This window comes from Mastigoproctus giganteus, chromosome 8, assembly GCF_048544385.1.
Source record: "Mastigoproctus giganteus isolate SK-2022 chromosome 8, ASM4854438v1, whole genome shotgun sequence".
Classification (NCBI taxonomy): domain Eukaryota; kingdom Metazoa; phylum Arthropoda; class Arachnida; order Uropygi; family Thelyphonidae; genus Mastigoproctus; species Mastigoproctus giganteus.
Window position 1 is genome coordinate 92,468,890 of NC_143582.1, and position 21,154 is coordinate 92,490,043.

Sequence of the window (21,154 nt, forward strand, 5' to 3'; positions counted from 1 at the left end):
AACATAAACAAATGAACCAATGTATACTCCCCACCATGACTTATGGAAGTGAAACTTCGGCATTCACCAAAAGAATGGAAGAGAAGCTGAGAACTACACACCGAAGAATGGAACGAATTATATTGGGAATCAGACTGTTAGATAAGAAGAGAAACACATGGATTAGGCAGCAAACTCAAGTAAAGGACATTCTTATCAAAACTAAAGAAATAAAATGGTCTTGGGCAGGACACATAACTTGAAGACATGATGACAGATGGACTAAGAAAATAACAGAATGGACCCAAGAGGAGCTAGAAGAAAACCTGGAAGATAACGGTGAAGATTGATAGATGAAATTCATGAGGTTGTGGATAGTAAATGGATGGCCATTGCACAAAACAGAAGGAACTGGGAAGTTGCTGGAGAGGCTTTCATCCTGTAGTGGATTGAAAATGGCTGATGATGACTTGATTTCAGGAAAGCTTTTGATAGTGTTGCAGATGGAAGACTTCTGTACAGATTGGAGCAGTATGGAATTAAGGGCAAGTTGCTAAAATGGATAAAAGGATGGTTGAGTGGGAGAAGATGGAGTGGTAATCAGTGGACAATTCTCTTTGTGGACTAATGTTATTAGTAGAGTCCCCCAGTGTTTGGCGTTGGACCTATTCTTGCTTTGTATATTTATCAATGATATTGATGAAGGTATATCAGGCTTAATGTCCAAGTTAGCAGACGATATGTTGGTTGGCAGGATTGTTAATTACGGTAATGACAGCATGTAACAGGATCTAGAAAAGTTGTGTAGATGGGTTGAGAACAAAGTCAGCACTACTGTTTTTGGCGTCCCTATGCAGAAATGTATTTGGTGCCCTTGAAGATTGTAATGAATAGTATAATTTTGAATAAATAGAAACGAAAATACATATTTTTATTAACTTTATTTTCATCAATTACATTCTCACTTTATATATTGAAGAAATCATGTACATGTTCAGATTTACATGATTTTGCTGTTAGGTGCATTGCATCAGGCATGCATGTAAAATTTACATATTTTCACTGATTGCATTAAAGATACATTTAATTGTTCACAGATGTTGTCTTCTATAGATATCATTGCCAGATTTAAAAGACTGTGTTGTTGATATACCTGATCTTAAATGGTTTTTAATAAGTTTTAATCTGGAAAATGATCTCTCCCCACTTGCGACTCTAACCGGAATTGTTAATAAAATTATTAGAGCTAATGTAAAATTCGGAAAAGGCAATTTATTTGTGCAAATTAATGTTAATATTTCATGGTGATTTTTAAATTTATCTAAATTCAATTTAAAAAGATTCCTGAATGCACATATTTCATCGAATAACTCAGTTTCATTTATGTCTTTATCTCCGTCTGTTAAAGGTATTTGGAAATTGTTACAGTTCTGTCAAAGTTTTTTGTGATCAGAATCATTGGGTTAATGTAAATCATACAAAAATTGACTCTGCTCGTTGTGTAGTTTTAGTTGTTCTTATCTTTCATTTATGGAAGACATCACAACATCTAAAATGGTGTAGAACGGGGGTGGCTAACTTAATTTGTGATGCAATTTTTTTTTCTTCTTCAAAATGTGCCATGATCTACTATTTCAAGAATTTCATTGCACATGGTTAAAAAAGTTAATCAACACATATCGAAATATGTTGTTTATAAATTTTAAAATTAAATACAATTCAATTCTTATTTTAAATTCATATGTACAGTGCACTCCCGCTAATCCGAACCCCGGTAATCCGAACGTCCGCCTAATCCGAACACGTTTCGGTCAGGGGAGAGGAAATTTTTTAGTTCGCAAAATATATCTTAAATACGTTAAATTTAAATGGTATTAATGGTACAAAGACATTTAGAATTCCACAAAAAAATTGTATTTTATTGTAGTATTGTACTAATACAAAATTAATGAATAAGTGTTTGACCTGGCCTATTAAAACTACAGATCAATACTTATACACCAAAACAGGAACAAAAGCCATTTTTCAGAAGTAACAAACTCTGTTAATTTCTTTTGACGTAACGATGAAAATCGATTAGAAGATGCAATGTTTTGCCACCGGTTACACTCTCCCACAGCTCAGCAACCCAATATACAACATCTTTTAAGTTCACTTGTTTCATTTTCTCATGTAAAGAAAGTGAATTGGTGTTATCTTCTATCAAGGACCTAAGATATTTCTTTCTGTATGCAAGCTTGATAGACTGTAACACCCCCTGGTCCATGGGCTGTAATAACGGTGTTACATTAGGCGGTAAGAAAGCTGCATTTATATCCCCTGATGTAAACTCGGAAACGTCTGGGTGGGATGGCGCATTGTCTATGAGGAGAATGGCGCGAGGTGGCAAATCATTTTCATTGCTGAAACGTTTCACTGCTGAGACAAATTGATTATGAAACCACTCAATGAAAAGCTGTCTGTTCATCCAAGCTTTTTTTTGACTTTTGTAATGAACTGGAAGATTGTTAATGTTCATATTTTTAAAAGCGCTCTCGGCTTCGCTGATTTAATGATCATCATCAAAATCATCAAAGGTAGCTTGTGATTTCCTGAAGCATTACTTCAAGCTATCAACGTCACTCACTCCTTATTCATTTTAAAATCTGGGGTACGTTATTCGGCTAATCCGAAATTATGCTAATCCGAACAGGGCTCGGTCCCAATTAGTTCGGACTAGCGGGAGTCCAGTGTATTTAAATTTTTAATTTATGTGAAGTTTGTGTCCTCGTGGCATCTGCCAAGCTTTGAAAATCGGGGATATACTGTGATAATGATAATCGTAAAGAATCTTCTGTATGCAAGTCCGTAAGAGTAGAGCGATTCGTCATTTGTTTCAAATACGAAAAGGCCAATTCATATAGATATGTGGAACCAATACAGGAATTTAAAAGTGCACTGCATTTTTTTACATTTGGGTACTTTTTTTGGCAAACATAATTCCAAAAGTCCTTTTCTGATGATCTGGCTTTTAGGAAGATATAGTTTCGTAATGTAATAATTTCATTTTCAAGTAATATCATCTGAAATTTGTTACATACCTAATTTGACATTAAATGGATAAGAAATACATTGAATAATGTCTTGAATTGTTTTAAACTCATTGAATTTGGTTTAAAAATCATCCACAACTTTCTCAATTTCAGAAACATATTTTTCACTATTAAATTCAAAAAAGGATATTTTTGCAGATGATCCTGCATATTTGCAAAATGATTTTTTTTTTTTTTTTCTCTCTTTGAGATCCTTAGCCATTGAAAAAAATTGAGATCTATATGTAGAAATACTATTAATCATGTCACCCACAATTTTATTTTTTCCTTGTAATTCCAAATTCAGATCACTGGATTTACTGGTAAAATCTACAAAATAAGCGAGATCACACAACCACCTTGTAGTTGCTCACAACAACCATCTTGTAGTTGCTCATAATCATTACCCTTTGATCAACAAATTTTTCGTAGCATTGCATTTTGAAAAGTCTCTCCTTTAAAGAGATTGTCCTCTGATGGAATTCACTATTTTGAAAGTTATATGCATAACACTTTTAGTATTTAATCTTTTGCTGGCTAACACTTGTTGGTGGATAATTTGCATCACTCAAAAAATCTGGGAATTCATCATCCTTTGGGCATAATGCATTGAATCCGTTAAGATGCCCATTCATTGCTTTAGCTCCATCTGTTGTTATTGACACGAGCTTAAATGGTGGTAATTTTATTTTTTCTAATGTCACTATTAGATGGAAAATCTGATTGGTATTTACCATAGAGTGCGTTGAAGTGCCTTTCTAAATTTCCTTTTTTGGGTATAGCCATGGAAGCATTGCAAATCAAACAACATTTATCTTTTGTCATTACAAAAAAAGTATTCCACTTTACTCTTTTTCATAGTATATATTCATTTTAAATCAAAGCGTATTAAATTAACAGTATAAGTATTGTCCAGTTATTAATATTAAGTAAGCTAAATAAGAATTCGACACCTACACTATACTCTTCACAACGTAAGTGCATGAATTTTCACTAGACAAGCCCAGTGGCTGTGCGGCGACAAGTAGGATGTGTTCAACGGATTTGTAATAGGCGTATGAAGTGGGGCACATAATAACAATAACATTTTAAATTTTGACTAATCTATTTTTTATATTCATCGTGATTGTATGAAATTAAAGCCATGATCGACCTGTTGGTGGCCACCCATGGTGTAGAAGAAATCCACTCAATTTATTTTCTGGTGATTGCAGCAATTCTTCCTCCTGCTCGTAGTTAAAATGCTTAAATTTTTTTCTTCAGTGAACTTGTTCGACAGTTTGGTATAGCATCAAGATCTTCACAATGTTGTTTTGCTTCTTGTTGAAGTTTCTTGTAGCTGGTATCAGAACGATAATTTGAACTTTGTAAATTTTTTATGGATATGAAAGATACAGCCATGTTTGCATTAATATTTTGAAGCATTTTACTTACGGGATTGATATGATTTAATACGTCATGCCATAATATCAGAGTACACGAAAATTTGAAATCCAGTCCTTTAGTTTAGTGCATAATTTTTTTTGCATCACATTGCATTTCTTTGGACATTGTTTCATTACGATAAATTTCATATAGGGAATCATATACATTTATCCAGTTTGAGGCCTTAGAGGTCACAGAGTGTAAATGCAGCTTTCCCACTGGGTATTTGCAACGGGCTTCAATGTTAATGAAGAACTGTTTCTTGATTACTGTACTCAAGAAACATATTTCCGGTGTTTTGTTGATCCTGTGAAAAATTTATATATTTCTTGTACAGTTCAAAAGACACTGATTGTTTGGGTATTTACTGTAGCTGCATTATTGATGACTATATTGAGACTGTGGGTAGCACAGGGTATAAAGAAGGGACAAGGGTTTTTGTTTAAAATCACTTTTTTAGTCCATGTTTTGCATCCTTCATATTCGTGCCATTATCATACCCTTGTCCTCTTATGTTGCCAATATCCAGATTCCAAAAGCATAATTTGTTTACAATAGCACTACATAACCCTTTTGCCAATTGAGTCAGATATTGGCAAAAACCCCAGGAAGTGCTCTTCAATTAATACCATATCGTATGAACATGAAACGTAACATATGCTAACTGATATTTGCTCTATATGAATGACATCCTCAGTGCAATCTAAATGATAGAATAATATTTTGCCTTTTTATTGCAGTCAAAATCTTCAGTGATAGCATTGCCTGACAAATTAACAGAGTAATTTTAGTAGATTAACAGTAGCCGCTAGCAGAGGTGAAAGTGATTCTTGCACTGCTTCTATTGGAATGACCAGCAGCCTGGAAAACAAGGTGCAGGGTATTTCAGAGACTGCTGGGAGTCATCGCGGTACAAGTAAACACATGGGCTGTGTTAGGGTAGCTGAATAGGAAGAGGTGCTTGTATACTTGCATGTACACCAATGCTAGGAGTTTGGTAAATAAATTTGAATTTGATGAGTTGGTCAAAACATCAAAGGCAGATATTGTTGGGATATCAGAGATGTGGTGCCACACAGATAAGGAATGTAGAACTAGAATTTGGGGAGTACAATCTGTACAGGAAGGGAGGAGAGGTTATGCTATTAGTTAAGAAACACATAAAATCCAAGGAAATGCAGCCAGTCTATGTTGCTGGACAGTTCAGTGTAGAGTCAGTTTGGTGTGACCTAAGCACTGGGAGATCAAAATTGAGAATAGGAGTGTGTTATAGGCCTAATGACTCTGATGAGTATAATAAAAAACTGTACAGGGAAATAGAGTGGGCCAGTAAATTAGAGAGTCTTACAATGGGGATTTTAATTTCCCAGATATTGACTGGAATTTGTGAGTTGGTCACTCGCACAATAGCAAGGCGTTTGTGGATTTATTGGATGATTGTTTTCTACCTCAGCATGTTCAAGAGGCAACTAGAGGAGTAATACTCTTGATCTGATTATCAGTAGTGATTCTTCATACATTAAGAATGTGCAGATAAAGGAACCACTAGGCGGCAGTGATCACAGTGTGCTGAAATGGGATTTACTCAAAGAGGTAACTACCACCTCGAGTAAAGAGAAGGGTTTTTGCTTTCGTAACGGTGACTACGATGGTCTGAGACAGTATTTAAATTCTATACAGTGGGACCAACTGATGTTACAAACAGCAAATTCAAAATGGGAAGCAGTCCAAGAATTAATCTTGGAAGCTACTAGGCTTTTCATACCAACTAAGAAATATTGTTCAAGATTTATGCCTAAATGGATGTCAGATGAACTAATTAGGTATGTGGCAGGGAAGAAAAATGCATGGGATACATATAAATTAATGGGTGACATGGAAGCCTATGATAGATATAAACTGATCTGTAACCAAGTCACAAAGGAGGTTAGGCCGACAAAGGCAGATTACAAGAAATCTTTGGCAAAGGATGGAAAGAAAAACAGCAATGAGTTCTTTATTTATGTAAACTCTAGAAGGAAGGGGATGAAAATCAGATTGGTCCACTTGATATCGATGGTTCAACTGTTGATGATCTGCTCAGGTATCTAACAAACTGAATGAATATTTTGCCCCTACATTCACACGTAAGGAGTTATTCAGGGAGGGGAATGCCACAGGTGTATTAAACTTTGGCAGTAAGTTAGATAATCTTGTAATAACTTAGGGTAAAGTGGAGGAGAAATTGTTGAAGAAAAATATAAGGAAGGCACCAGGGGTGGATGGAATCTATCCAGTTATATTAAAGGAAGTAAGCAAACCCTTAGCCATAATTATGAGAGCTTCCTTGGACTCAGGGGAGTACCCATGGATTGGAGATGTGCAAATGTGACCCCAATCCACAAAAGAGGATTGAGGGTAGACACAGGTAATTGCAGATCTGTTAGTTTAACTTCTGTTCCAGCAAAATTAATGGAGGCACTGGTTAAAGAAGCATTGCATTATCATCTAGTCAAGACTTTAGTTATAGCTCGGAAATAGCATGGGTTTGTTAAGGAGAAGTCTTGTCTGACCAATTTGATTGGATGCTATGATGTAGTCACAAAGGAACTGGATGCAAAGAATAATTTTGATATCATATATTTGGATCTTAGAAAGGCTTTTGATACTGTTGCACATGGAAGACTGCTGCACAAATTGGAGCAGTGTGGCATTGGAGGCAAATTGCTGCTATTGATAAAGGGATGGTTGAGTGGGAGAAGGCAGAGTGTGGTAATTAATGGAAACTGCTCTTTGTCGACTAATGTTATTAGTGGAGTCCCCCAGGGTTCAGTGTTGGGTGCATTGTTGTTTTCTGTATTCATCAATGATATTGATGATGGTATATTACACTTAATGTCCAAGTTTGCAGACGATACAAAGGTTGCCAGGGTTGTTATTGACACTAATGACAGTAAGCTGCTGCAACAGGATCTAGAAAAGTTGAGCAGATGGGCTGAGAGGTGGAAACTGAAGTTTAATATTGACAAATGTAAAGTACTGCCTATGGGAAGCAGTAACCCCAGAGTATAGACTGTGTGGTACTATACTGACAGTGGTAGAGAGTGAAAAGGACCCAGGGGTAATTGTGCCGGCAGAAATGAAGTTTTCTGAGCAATGCAGACATTCTGCTAGAGTAGTTTATGTTGCCTTGTCAATGATATACAGGAATTTTTCTAGCAGGGATAAGGAGGTGATTATCCACTTGTATAAAGTAATGGTCTTGAGTACTGTATACAGGTCTGGAGGCCTCATTTTAAGAAAGATGTAGAGCTGTTTGAACGAGTACATAGAAGTACAACAAGATTAGTGAATGGAACAAAGGGTTGCTCTTAAGAAGAAAGGCTTAAATTTTGCAAATTACGGTGTCTAGAGACTAGGCACCTGCAAGGTGATCTGATTGAGGTGTATAAAGACTTGAATGGCTTGAGCATGCTCAATACTAATGGGATTCTTCCTCTTGCTCAGTATAACCGCTTGAGAGGGCATAAATTCAAACTGAGGAAAGACAGTTGAAGGTAGATGTGCGGAAGTTTGCCTTTAGCCAGCGGGTGGTTGATTGCTGGAACAAACTTCCATCTGTCATTGTAGAAGTTGATAGGTTAAACAAATTCAAGGCAGAACTATACAAACATTTGGAGCCAGTGGATGGGTGAAATGAGAAGGGTCTGTGTTTTTATTTTATTTATATTTTTTGGCTGATGCTATTTAAGCTTGCTTTCTTGTATCATGTGCCTGCTAATGCTAAAATTCCAGATATCTCCAACCTAAGCACGGTGCTAAGTACTATAGGTTGTAATACCTCTCGTGTTTGGGGTTCTCATTAAAAAAAACAAAAAAACAAAAGTATTTCAGTGTACCCTTTCAAAAGGCCAACTGTGAATGATTATGTGTATACTTGTGATTTTATGCTGAAATTAGTAGTAGTCGTCGTAACTAACAAAAGAAGAAAGCATGCTTATAGATCATCAGGAAAAAAAACTTCTCATATCACCTGTCTTTTCAATTGTAATAGATAAATTTAAAATCAAGCTCGGAAGAAAAAGGAATTAATATAGTGCAAGGAAGCTACAGGATTTTGCTGTACTAACCAAAATATTTAACTGAATAAAACTTTAAAAATAAATAATAAAAGTTAATAATTATAAAAAAAATATATATATTAAGAAATGAAAAGATGCTAACAAGTTGTGTGTTTCCCTCAAGTAGGTGACTCTCCAGGCGACTTTTTGATTAGGTCAAGATTAGGTCAATAAAATAAACTACCTATTTGACTATCTGTCCAGCTGACCTTAGTATTTCCCAAAGTTGTAGCCCACATGTTCAAAATCTTTTCATAGGTGCCTTTTGCAGATCTCACTGTGTTTCCTAGTTTTGAAATATATAAAACTAAATGATAAAAGTTAATAATTATAAAAAAATTATATATTAAGAAATGGAAAGATGACTAACAACTTGTGTGTTTCCCTCCTCAAGTAGGTGACTATTAAGGTGACTTTTTGAATAGCTCAAGCTGTCTGCCCTAAATATTAAAATAAAATAAACTACCTATTTGACTGTCTGTCCAGCTGACCTTAGAATTTCCCCAAGCTGTAGCCCACATGTTCAAAATCTTTTTACAGGTGCCTTTGCAGATCTCACTAAGTGTGTTTCCTACTTTTGGACCCTTTCAAAAATTTGTCTTTTTGTAGGTGTCCAAGTTGTTGTTTTTTGGAGCATTAGCAACTAAGGCCATATTGCTCCGGGGATATGCGGTGGTCATTCCCTGACCTTTCCGCATCCTCCGTATTTGGTGGTGACGGGCTCGAACCCCGGTCTAATCAAGAAGCGTGTGCTACGCCCTGCTGCTCCTTCCCACCTAGCTACGGAGGTGCCTTTTGTAGGTGTGATCTCCATATTAAGAGTAAGAGATCTGAGGACTTACAGGGCAATGTTGGACAAAAGTTGAGTTAGGATTGAATTTGAAAGTGTCTGCAATACTGCCCCAGACAAGATAGGAGGGACTATGTGTTGAGAGCCTTGTGAATCTGGCCTTGGAGAGAACGTGCAAGTCTCATGGGGTTGAATTTTTTCTCAACATAGTCTGTGCTTGTTAACAGGAGAGACTGTTTTTATAGGGATGGGATATACTTAAATAGAAGGAGTGCAAGAATTTTTGCTAATGCTATCAAGGCAGGGATAGGTGGGTCGGAAAACTGCTAGCTTGGGAAATACACAGACTAATAGATTAACTAGAGCCACAGGCCGAGGTGAGTCATATAAAATAAGGTGATACTTATACTGTTTCTATTTGAAAATGCAGCAGCCTGGAATGCAAAGTGTTGGCAATTTCAGGTCCTGCTGTTGTTCATCATGGAACAAGTAAATACATCAGCTGTGTAAGGGTAACTAAGAGTAAGAACACGTGCATGTATACTTGCATGTACACTAATGCTAGGAGCATTGTAAATAAATTTGATGAATTTGAAGTATTAAGTAATCAAATGCAGACATTGTAGGGATAGTGGAGACATGTGGTCTCTCAGACAAGTGATGCTGAATTTGAATATTTGTAGTATAATGTACTGTATATAGGCAGGAGAGGTGGAGGGGTTATGCACTTAGTTAAGAAGCATATTAAATCTAAGTCAGTGCAACTGGCTAACAAGTTGTTAGCCAGTCGACATGGGTGACCAGTGCAATGTTGAGTCAGTTTTGTGTGATATAAGCACTCTGAGTAGGAGTGTGTTATAGGCCTAATGACTGTGATGAATATATCAAACAGCTATACAGAGAATTGGGTGGGCCAGTAAATTACAATGTCTTATGATGGGGGATTTTAAATTACTGCATGTTGACTGGAATTTGTGGGTTGATCACTTTCACATTAGCATGACTTCTGTGGATTTCTTGGATGACTGTTTTCTACAGCAGTATGTTAGAGAGGTAAAAATTGGAAGCAGTACTCTTGATCTGATTATTAGGGATGATTATTCATGCATTAAGGATTTGCAGGTAAAAGATCCACAGGTAGCAGTGATCACAGTATAATAATGTGTAATTTAATTAAAGACTTAACTATTCTCAAGAGTGAAAAAGCAAAAGCTTTTTTCTCAAGTAGAAAAAAGATTTTGTTTTTGTAAGGGTGACGACAGTGGTCTGAGAGTTTTTAAATTCTATGCAGTAGGACCAACTGATGATGTTAACAAAAGCAAATTCTAAATGGGAATTTAGAATAGTAATCGGGATAGTAATCATAAAAGCTACCAGACTTCTCACACTAACAAAGAAATACTGTTTATGCTAAGACCTAAATGGATGTCAGATGAACTATTGAGAAATGTGGCAGAGATGAAAAGTGCACGGGATGCATATAAACTGTGAGGTGATACAGAATATTTGTGGTGTAATGTATGGTATTTATAAATTAGTCCGTAATTAAGTCACAAAGGGGGTTAGGCAAGATAAGGTAGGTAATGAGAAGTGTCTAGCAAAGGAAAGCAACAAAGACTTCTATGCTTATATTAAGAGTAGAAGGAAGAGGTTAAATCAAATTGGGCCACTTGAGTCAATGGGTTAACTGTTGATGACACTGCTCAGTTTTCTGATAAATTGAATAGGTATTTTGCATCTACATTCACACATTAGGTATTCTTTAGGAGAGGGATAGCAGAAGTTGATCAAAATATAACTGAGAGTTAAATGACCTTGTGATAACTGAAATGAAAGTGGAAGATCAACTGTTGAAGCTGAACACAAAAAAGGTATCCGGGTTGGATGGGATCTATTCAATCATATTAAGGGAGGGAGCAAAGAAGTTAAGCAAAACCTTAGCTGTAATTTTGAGAGCATCCTTGGACTCAGGGGAGATCCCTATGGACTGGAGACGTGTGACTGAATCCCCAGTTCATAAAGGGGGATTAAAAGGTGACATGAATAATTACAGACCTGTTAGGTTAAAATATTCCAGGGTAATTAATGGAGTCACTGGTTAAAAAAGTAATGCAGGTCATTTTGGACAAAAATGCAGTTATGCTGCAATGACAGCATGGATTTGTTAGGAGGTGGTCTTATCTAACCAATCTGATAGATTACTATGATGCAGTGACAAAGGAACTGGATGAAAAAAAAAAAAATTGATATATGCTTGGATTTCAGGAAGACTTTTGATACTGTTGCATATAAAACGCCGCTGTATAAACTGGAGCAATGTGGCATTAAGGTTCACTTACTGCTATGGACAAAGGGATGGTTAATTGGAAGAAGACAGATTGGTTATCAATGGGCGCTGCTCTTCATGGGCTAATGTTATTAGTGGAATCCCTCAGGGTTAGTACTGGACCCATTGTTGCTTTAAATATTTATTAATGATATTGATGAAGGTATTAATTAATCTACCTTCATCAGTATGATTAATAAATATTTATTTCTGTAATGTCTAAGTTTGCAGATGATACAAAGGTTGGCAGAGTGGTTAACAACAGTAATCAGGGTGAGCTACCACAGCAAGGTCTAGGAAAGTTGCATCGATTGGTCGAGTAATGGCGGTTGAAGTTTAACATTGACAAAGGCAATCTACTGCATATGGGTAGCAGTAATCCCAGAATAACTTAACAATGTGTGTACTACACTCAGGGTAGTAGAGAATGAAAAAGACCTGGGGGTAATTGTGCAGTCAGATATGAAATTCTCTGAGCAGTGCAGACATGCTTCCAGGACAGCTCATGGAATTTTATTAATGATATACAGAAACTTTGCTAGCAGGGATAAGGAGGTGAGTGTCCCTTTGTACAAGGCCATGGTTAGGCTGCCTCTTGAGTATTGTATTGCAGATCTGGAGATTTCACTTTAGAAAGGATGTAGATATGCTGGAATGGGTGCAGAGAAGAGCAGCCAGATTGGTGAAGGGAACAAAAGAGTTTTCTTTCCTAGGAAGGCTTCAGTTCTGTAATTTGCAGTATCTGGAGATTATGCACCTAAAGGGGGTGGTCTATTTCATATGTTTAAGGCCTTGAATGGATTCAGTAAGTGGAATGTGAATGTCATTTCTTCCTCTTGCTGAGACTACACACTTGAAGGGGAATACATTTACGTTGATGATGGACAGTTGCAGGGTAGAGGTGGAAGTTTTCCTTCAGCCAGTGTGTGGTTGATTGTTGGAAAGGCTTCCATTCCATCTGTTATCGTGCAAATGGAAGAACTAGACAAATCCTTGGAGGGTATTTGTCCGCAACAGTCTTCCATGTTGCACATGGAAGGCTGTTGCACAAATTGGAGCAGTGTGGCATTGGAGGCAAATTGCTGCTATGGATAAAGGGATGGTTGAGCGGGAGAAGACAGAGTGGTAATCAATGGACACTGCTCTTCGTGGACTAATGTTATTAGTGGAGTCCCTCAGGGTCCATTGTTAGGTCCATTGTTGTTTTCTGTATTTATGAATGATATTGATGATGGTATATCAGGCTTAATGTCCAAGTTTGCAGACAATATGAAGGCTGGCAAGGTTGTTAATGACAGTACAATGCTGCAACAGGATCTAGAAAAGTTGAACAAATGGGCTGGGAGGTGGCAAATGAAGTTTAACATTGACAAATGTAAAGTACTACATATGGGAAGCAGTAATCCCAGAGTAACGTATCAACTCTGTCATACCACACTGACAGTGGTAGAGAATGAAAAGGACCTGGGGGTAATTGTGCAGGCAGATATGAAGTTTTCTGAGCAGTGCAGACGGTCTGCAAGAGTAACTCATGGTGTCTTGTCAATGATATACAGGAATTTTTCTAGCAGGGATAAGGAGGTGATTATCCCCTTGTATAAGGCAATGGTCAGGCCACACCTTGAGTACTGTATACAGGTCTGGAGGCCTTAGTTTAAGAAGGATGTAGAGCTGTTGGAATGAGTACAGAGAAGGGCAACAAAATTAGTGAATGGAACAAAGGGTTGCTCTTAAGAAGAAAGGCTCAAGTTTTGCAAATTACAGTGTCTGGAGACTAGGAACCTGTGAGGTGATCTGATTGAGGTGTATAAAGCCTTGAATGGGTTGAGCATGCTCAATGCAGATGGGATTCTTCCTCTTGCTCAGAATAATCGCCTGAGAGGGCATAAATTTAAATTGAGGAAAGACGGTTGTAGGATAGATGTGCGGAAGTTTGCCTTTAGCCAGCGGGTGGTTGATTGTTGGAACAAACTTCCATCTGTTGTTGTAGAAGTTGATAGCTTAAATAGATTCAAGGCAGAACTTGACAAACATTTGGAGCGAGTGGATGAAATAAGGGTGTTTTTTTTTTTTTTTTTTGGCTGATGCTATATAAGCTTGCTTTCTTGCATCATGTGCTATATGCTAATGTATGGTGGATGGGTGAAGAGTTTTTTTTTTTTTTTTTTGGTTGATGCTATTATAAGCTTGCTTTCTTACATTGTTTACCACTACTTCTACTACTTGGACACAGTTCCACGTTCAGCATTGCAATCATCTTATGCAGTGAGATTATGAACAAGCACATATTTGATAAATGATTGACGAAGTATTATGAGCCTTCTTTGTCACTTGTCTATGCTACTCCTAGAACTTCGTCTGACTTTAGTGTAACTCCTCACTCTCCCTTTTTTTCCCTCTACTTTCTTTAGGTTTAATCCCCACCAAGTCTAAAATCTTTTGGGATTGCAATTTTCCAAGTTTAAGACCTGAGTGTAAATTTAAGTTTGTTCTTTAGTGTAATAATGCAGAGGTTGTATATTTCATTTCCTTCTCTTTCATAATTCATTTTGTATATATATAATTAGGCTTTGTATTATTGCAGAGTGATGGCAATGCTAGCTTTCTGAGGGCAGCAAGGGCAGGAAATTTAGAAAAAGTTTTAGAGTATCTGAAAGGAAGTATAGATATTAATACAAGCAATGCAGTAAGTCCCATTTTTGCAATTTTTCATGTAATCTGTAAACTGTGTGAGAACTTTTAATATTCAAATTTCTACCAAGAATAGCAATTAAGTAGATGTTGCATTTTTATGTTATATGTAACTTATAAAATAGTTGAATAGGTTTTATGATTTTGTTGAATGTTATTATTAGTATTAAAATGAAATTATCATGGACAAAAGGAAAACTTGTATAATAAATTCACAAAAAGTAAGTTTTTGTAATTTTTGTGTATATAACTCTTCATATATTTACATAAACACCATGATTCTCTATGAATGAATAGAAGCAAATTTCCTTATATCAAGTCACTAGTTATTATTTCTTTATTTCAGTGTTGTCTCCTTTTTGGCATTATCTTAGTTGGTTGTAATACAACTCTGTTTTTCTGGAACCATTTAATTTTCAAGACTGCCAGGTAAAGGCCTTAACCTGACAGTAGTCTTGCCCTGAATTGTACCAAGGGCACCTGAGGCAGATGGAATCCCTTCAATTATATTAAGGGAGACAGCAAAGGAGGTAGGAAAGCCCTTAGCCACAATTATGAGAGCATCCTTGGATTTGGAGAAGATCCCTGTGGGCTGGAGAAGTGCAGATATATTCCCAATTCATAAAGGGAAATCAAAAGGTGACAAGAGTAATTACAGACTTTTTAGTTTAATATCTGTTCCAGGGAAAATAATGGAATTATTGGTTAAAGAAGTAACTCAGGATCATTTGGACAGGCATGGAGTTATACAGCAATTTCAGCATGGATTTGTAAAGGGACAGTCTTGTCTAACCAATCTGATAGGTTACTATGATGTAGTGACCAAGGAACTGGATGCAAAAAATTATTTTGACATTATATACTTAGATTTCAGGAATGCTTTTGATACTGTTGCACATAAAAGACTGCTGTACAAACTGGAGCAGTGTGGTGTTAAGGGCAAGTTCCTGTTATGGATAAAGGGATGGTTAGGTGTTAGAAGATAGAGTGGTTATCAATGGGAACTGCTCTTCATGGACTAATGTTATTAGTGACGTTCTCCAGGGTTCAGTGCTGGGTCCATTGTTGTTCTCAATATTCTCAGAGTTCTCAAAGTTTGTTCCAACTGTCAACAACCCATTGGCTAAAGGTGAATTTCTGCACATCTATTCTACAACTGTCTCTAATTAATTTGAATTTATGCCCCCTCAGGTGAGTAATCTGAGCAGGAGGAAGAATCCCGATTAGCATTCAGCTTGCTCATTCCGTTCAAGGCCTTATACACCTCAGTTAGATCTCCTCGCATGTGCCTAGTCTCCACAAGCTGCAATTTGCAGTTCTTAAGCCTTTCTTGGTAACACCAACCTTTTGTTCCACTCACTAATCTTAATTCCCTTCTCTGTACTCGTTCTAGCAACTCTGCATCTTTTCTAAAATGAGGCCCCCAGACCTGTATACAGTACTCAAGGTGTGGCCTAACCATTACCTTATACAAGGGAACAATCACCCCTTATGATGCAGTCACAAAAGAACTGGATGCAGGGAATAACTTTGATATTATATACTTGGATCTTAGAAAGGCTTTTGATACTGCTGCACATGGAAGACTGGTGCACAAATTGGAGCAGTGTGGAATTCAGGCAAATTGCTGCTATGGATAAAGGGGTGGTTGAGGGGCAGAAGACAGAGAGTGGTAATCAATGGACACTGCTCATCGTGGACTAATGTTATTAGTGGAGTCCCTCAGGGTTCAGTATTGGGTCCATTATTGTTTTCTGTATTTATAAATGATATTGATGATGGTATGTTAAGCTTAATGTCCAAGTTTGCAGATGATATGAAGGTTGGCAGGGTTGTCAAGATCACTACTGACACTATGCTACTGCAACAGGATCTGGAAAGTTTGAGCAAATGGGCTGAGAGGTGGCAAATGAAGTTTAACATTGACAAATGTAAAGTACTACATATGGGAAACAGCAACCCCAGAGCAACGTATCAACTCTGTAGTACTACACTGACAGTGGTAGAGAATGAAAGGGACCTGGGGGTGGTTGTGCAGGCAGATGTGAAGTTTTCTGAGCAGTGCAGACGGGCTGCAAGAGTAGCTCATGGTGTATTGTCGATGATATATAGGAATTTTTCTAGCAGGGATAAGGAGGTGATTATTCCCTTGTATAAGGCAATGGTCAGGCCACACCTAGAGTACTGTATACAGGTCTGGAGGCCTCATTTCAAGAAGGATGTAGAGATGCTGGAACGAGTACAGAGAAGGGCAACAAGATCGGTGAATGGAACAAAGAGGTGCTATTACGAAGAAAGGCTTAAGTTTTGCAAATTACAGTGTCTGGAGACTAGGCACCAGCGAGGTGATCTGATAGAGATGTATAAAGCCTTGAGTGGTTTGAGCATGCCCAATGCTGATGGGATTCTTCCTCTTGCTCAGAATAATCACCTGAGAGGGCATAAATTCAAATTGAGGAAAGACAGATGTAGGATAGACGTGAGGAAATTTGCCTTTAGCCAGCGGGTGGTTGGTTAGTGGAATAGACTTTCATCCCTTGTCGTGGAAGTTGATAGCCTAAATAAGTGTAAGGCTCAGCTGGAAAGTATTTCGAACGAACAGAGGGGTGAAGTGGAAGTGGTTATTTTTTATTTATTTATTTATTTATTTTTCTTTGCTGATGCTGCATAAGCTTGCTTTCTTGCATCAAATGCCTCAACTAATGCTAATGCTTATCCCTGCTGACAAAATTCCTGTATATCATTGACAAGGCACCGTGAGCTACTCTTGCAGCTTTTTTGCACTGCTCAGAAAACTTCATATCTGACTGCACAATTACCCCGAGGTCCTTTTCATTCTCCACTACCCTGAGTGTAGTACCACCAAGTTGGTACGTTTCTCTGGGGTTACTGCTACTCGTATGCAGTACTTTACATTTGTCAATGTTAAACTTCAGTTGCCACCTCTCAGCCCATCTGCTGAACTTTTCCAGATCCCATTGCAGTAGCGCACTATCATTACTGTCATTAACAACCCTGCCAACCTTTGTATCATCTGCAAACTTGGACATTAACCCTGATATACCTTCATCAATATCACTGATAAATACTAAAACAACAATGGGGACTCCACTAATAACATTAGTCCATGAAGTGCAGTGGCCATTGATAACCATTTTGTCTTCTCCCACTCAATCATCCTTTTATCCATTGTAGCAACTTGCCCTTAATGCTGTACTGCTCCAATTTGTACAGTAGTCTTCCATGTGCCACAGTATCAAAAGCTTTCCTAAAATCCAAGAAAGTCCATTCCGGTTATTTGGGACACATCGGGATAAGTGCATTTTGGCCCGATTAAGCGGCTGCCCCAGTTATCCGAAGTTTCGCGTAAATAGTTAAAAATACAATGTACCCTCCCCCCCCATACAATTAGTTCACTGTACAATCAAATCACGTTATGACGAACTCACCATAGTAAAGTACCGTTCACTATACGATGTGTAGTAAGTGCTGGTCATTGTGATGACGTTTGTGAATTGAATTTTAATTCTATTAAACAGCAATTCTAATTAGAGAAAATAAGAGGAATATTATCCTCAGGCTATAAAAGTAAAGATATATTAAGCACAAATTTACCCTTTATTACCTTACCAATTAAAAAATTAAATGGTACGTGAAAATCAGAAGAATATACGTGATAATCGGAATAATTAATATGTACTGTAATATGTACATACAAACTAGTTGACATTTTTGTTCACTGACACTTGTGGGTGGGGGTTAAAATTTAAAACAGTAAAAAGATAAGCAATCAATAACAAAGAACATGGCCCACACACAAATTGCAAGTAACACAATACGTGGAAGTGAGAATGGAGTAACGAATTACAAAGCTTTAAAAATAGGAATGAAGATAAGATTCTGAAAATTAATTTTTTTATATGATTGAAGATTTCATGGAAGTGTAAACTCATTTCACCATAATAACCCACAGAATTCCAGCTGTCGGTATTATCGCAAATTCAGTAAGATAGAGTTTACTGTCTGTTTATGATAGATTTCACTAACAGAAAAGCCCAATAAACAGGTGACTGCTAATTGTTTTATGGTTGTGATCTCCAGAATTTCAACCGAACCACGTGGTACCGTCAGAGACAATTGTAGGGTAATCTCCAGTGCTGCGGTCTCCTGCCCCGATTAAACGGCATGCTGGACAGCATGCCGTTTAATCGGGGCAGGAGACCGCATGCTTTGACCAGCACAGTACATCTGCTGATGTTCCCTCACAAGTAAATGTGGGTAATAGTAGTTCACTGGGAATGGGATGCCTGTTGTCACAAAGAATCTTGTTTTTTGACTAGATAGTGTGGATTTTTGGTGAATCATGTGAATTTTTGTTGCTGGCATAATGGTTTGGGGATTGTTAGAATGTGGGATCCTAGTACTGGTCATTCAGTGCCTCACTGGAAACTTTTATGGGTCAATCATTTCTGATCATGTGCACCTGTTTATACCTTGGTGCCCCAAGGTATAAACAGGTGCACATGATCAGAAATGATTTTATGACGCTACGATTTTGTTATTTTACTCTGAAGTGAAAAAAATTGAAAGCTGTAAATATTTTTTTTTCAAAATTTCAATGAGCATATCAACTCTTTTGGCAGAGAATTCAGCTGTCTGTTCTCACACCACTGGTGGGTAACTTTCTTTTGCTGTAACCCCAAAATTAATAAGCAATTTGTTGATATCTGGAGATTTACTTAACAAGTACAGGTCAATGTTGAAAACAAGTCAAGAGTTAGGGTTAAATTTAAGTGTCGACAATTCTGCCCAGACACAATAGGAGGGAGTATATGATGAGAGTCTTGTCAATCAATTCTACCCTGGAGAGATTGTGCAAGGCTCATGGGGTAGAATATTTTTAAGCGTGATCTGTGCTTGCTAACAGGAGAGAAGAGACTGCTTCTACAGGGATGGGTTACACTTAAATAGAAAGGGTGCAAGAATATTTGCTGATGCTACTGAGACAGTGTTATGTTGGTCAGAAACCTGCTAGCTAGGGGAGGGAGATTCACAGACTAAAAGATTAATAGTAGCCGCAGGCAGAGGTGAAAGTGATTCTTGCATTGCTTCTGTTAAAATGGAGGGCGGGTGCTGGGGTTTTCAGAGAATTGGGGGAGTCATGACGGAAAAAATAAATACATGGGCTGTGTTAGGGTAACTAAGATTAAGAAAAGGTGCATGTATACATGCATGTACACCAATGCTAGAAGTATAATTAATACATTTAATGAATCTGAAGTGCTGGTCAAGGCATCAAAGGCAGATATTGTTGGAATATCAGAGACATGGTGTCACACAGATATAAGCAGTGCAGAATTGGAATTTGTGGAGTACAATGTGTACAGAAAGGATAGAAAGTGTAGGGAGGGAGGAGAAGTTATGCTTGTTAGTTAAGAAACAACATAAACTCTAAGGAAGTGTATCCAGTTGACAGGGGTGGACATTGCAAAGTTGAGTCAGTTTGGTGTGATATAAACACTTGGAAAGGGAAAATGAGAGAATTGACAGTAGGAGTGTGTTATAGGCCTATTAGCATTAGTAGAGGCATACGATGCAAGAAAGCAAGCTTATGCAGCATCAGCCAAAAAAACCAAAAAAACCCCCTCCCATTTCACCCCTCCATTCGTTCCAAATTGCCTGTGCAGCTCAGCCTGACATTTATTTAGGCTATCAGCTTCCACAACAAAAGATGGAAGTCTGTTCAATCAACTACCCACTGGCTAAAAGCAAATTTCTGTACATCTTTCCTTAATTTGAATCTGTTCTTAATCTGAGCAAGAGGAAGAATCCCATCAGCATTCAGCTTCCTCAACCCATTCAAGGCCTTATACACCTCAATCAGATCACCTCGAAGGTGCCTACTCTCCAGGCACTGCAATTTGCAGAACTTAATCCTTTCTTGGTAAGAGCACCCCCTTTCTTCCCCTCACCAATCTTGTTGCCCTTCTTTTACTTGTTCTAGCAACTCTACATCCTTCCTAAAATTAGGCCTCCACCCCTGTACACAGTACTCTAGGTGTGGACTGACCATTGCCTTGTATAATGGGATAATCACTTCCCTGTTCCTGCTAGCAAAATTCCTATATATCATTGACAAGACTCCATGACCTGCCCTGGCAGCCCCTCTGCACTGCTCAGCAAACTTCATATTTGACTGAAAAATTATCCCCAGGTCTTTCTCACTTTCCACTTCCATGAGTGTAGTATCACACAGTTGGTACGTTTCTCTTGGGTTATTGCTACCCATATGCAGTACTTTGCATTTGTCGATTTTAAACTTCAGTTGCCAGTTTTCAGCCTATTTGCCCAACTTATCTAGATCCAGTTGGAGTAGCATACTGTCGTTAACAACCCTGTCAACCTTTGTATCATCTGCAAACTTGGACATTAAACCTGCTATACCTTCATCAATATCATTGATAAATATACAAAACAAAAATGGGCCCAACATCAAAACCTGGAGAACTCCACTAATAACATTTGTCCACTAAGATCATTGTCCATTGATTACGACTCTGTCATCTCTCACTCAACCATCCATTTATCCATTGTAGCAACTTACCCTTAATGCCATACCTCTCCAATTTGTACAGCAGTCTTCCATGTGCAACAGTATCAAAAGCTTTTCTGAAATTCAACTATATGATATCAAAATTATTTTTGGCATTCAGTTCCTTTCTGACCACATTATAGTATTCAATCAATTACTATTAATTAGTAAAGGCATATG

The 21,154-nt window shown here is 37.6% G+C and overlaps 1 protein-coding gene across 1 annotated transcript in view; it reads left to right on the plus strand.

Annotated features, from left to right (window-relative positions):
- Positions 1–21,154, plus strand: part of LOC150081718 (uncharacterized) — a 1,674,628-nt gene that overhangs the window by 450,927 nt on the left and 1,202,547 nt on the right. Inside the window, exon 3 of the mRNA XM_090378825.1 lies at positions 14,276–14,377. Coding sequence (XP_090234951.1) covers positions 14,276–14,377 — 102 coding nt within the window. The remainder of the gene's footprint in view (positions 1–14,275; positions 14,378–21,154) is intronic.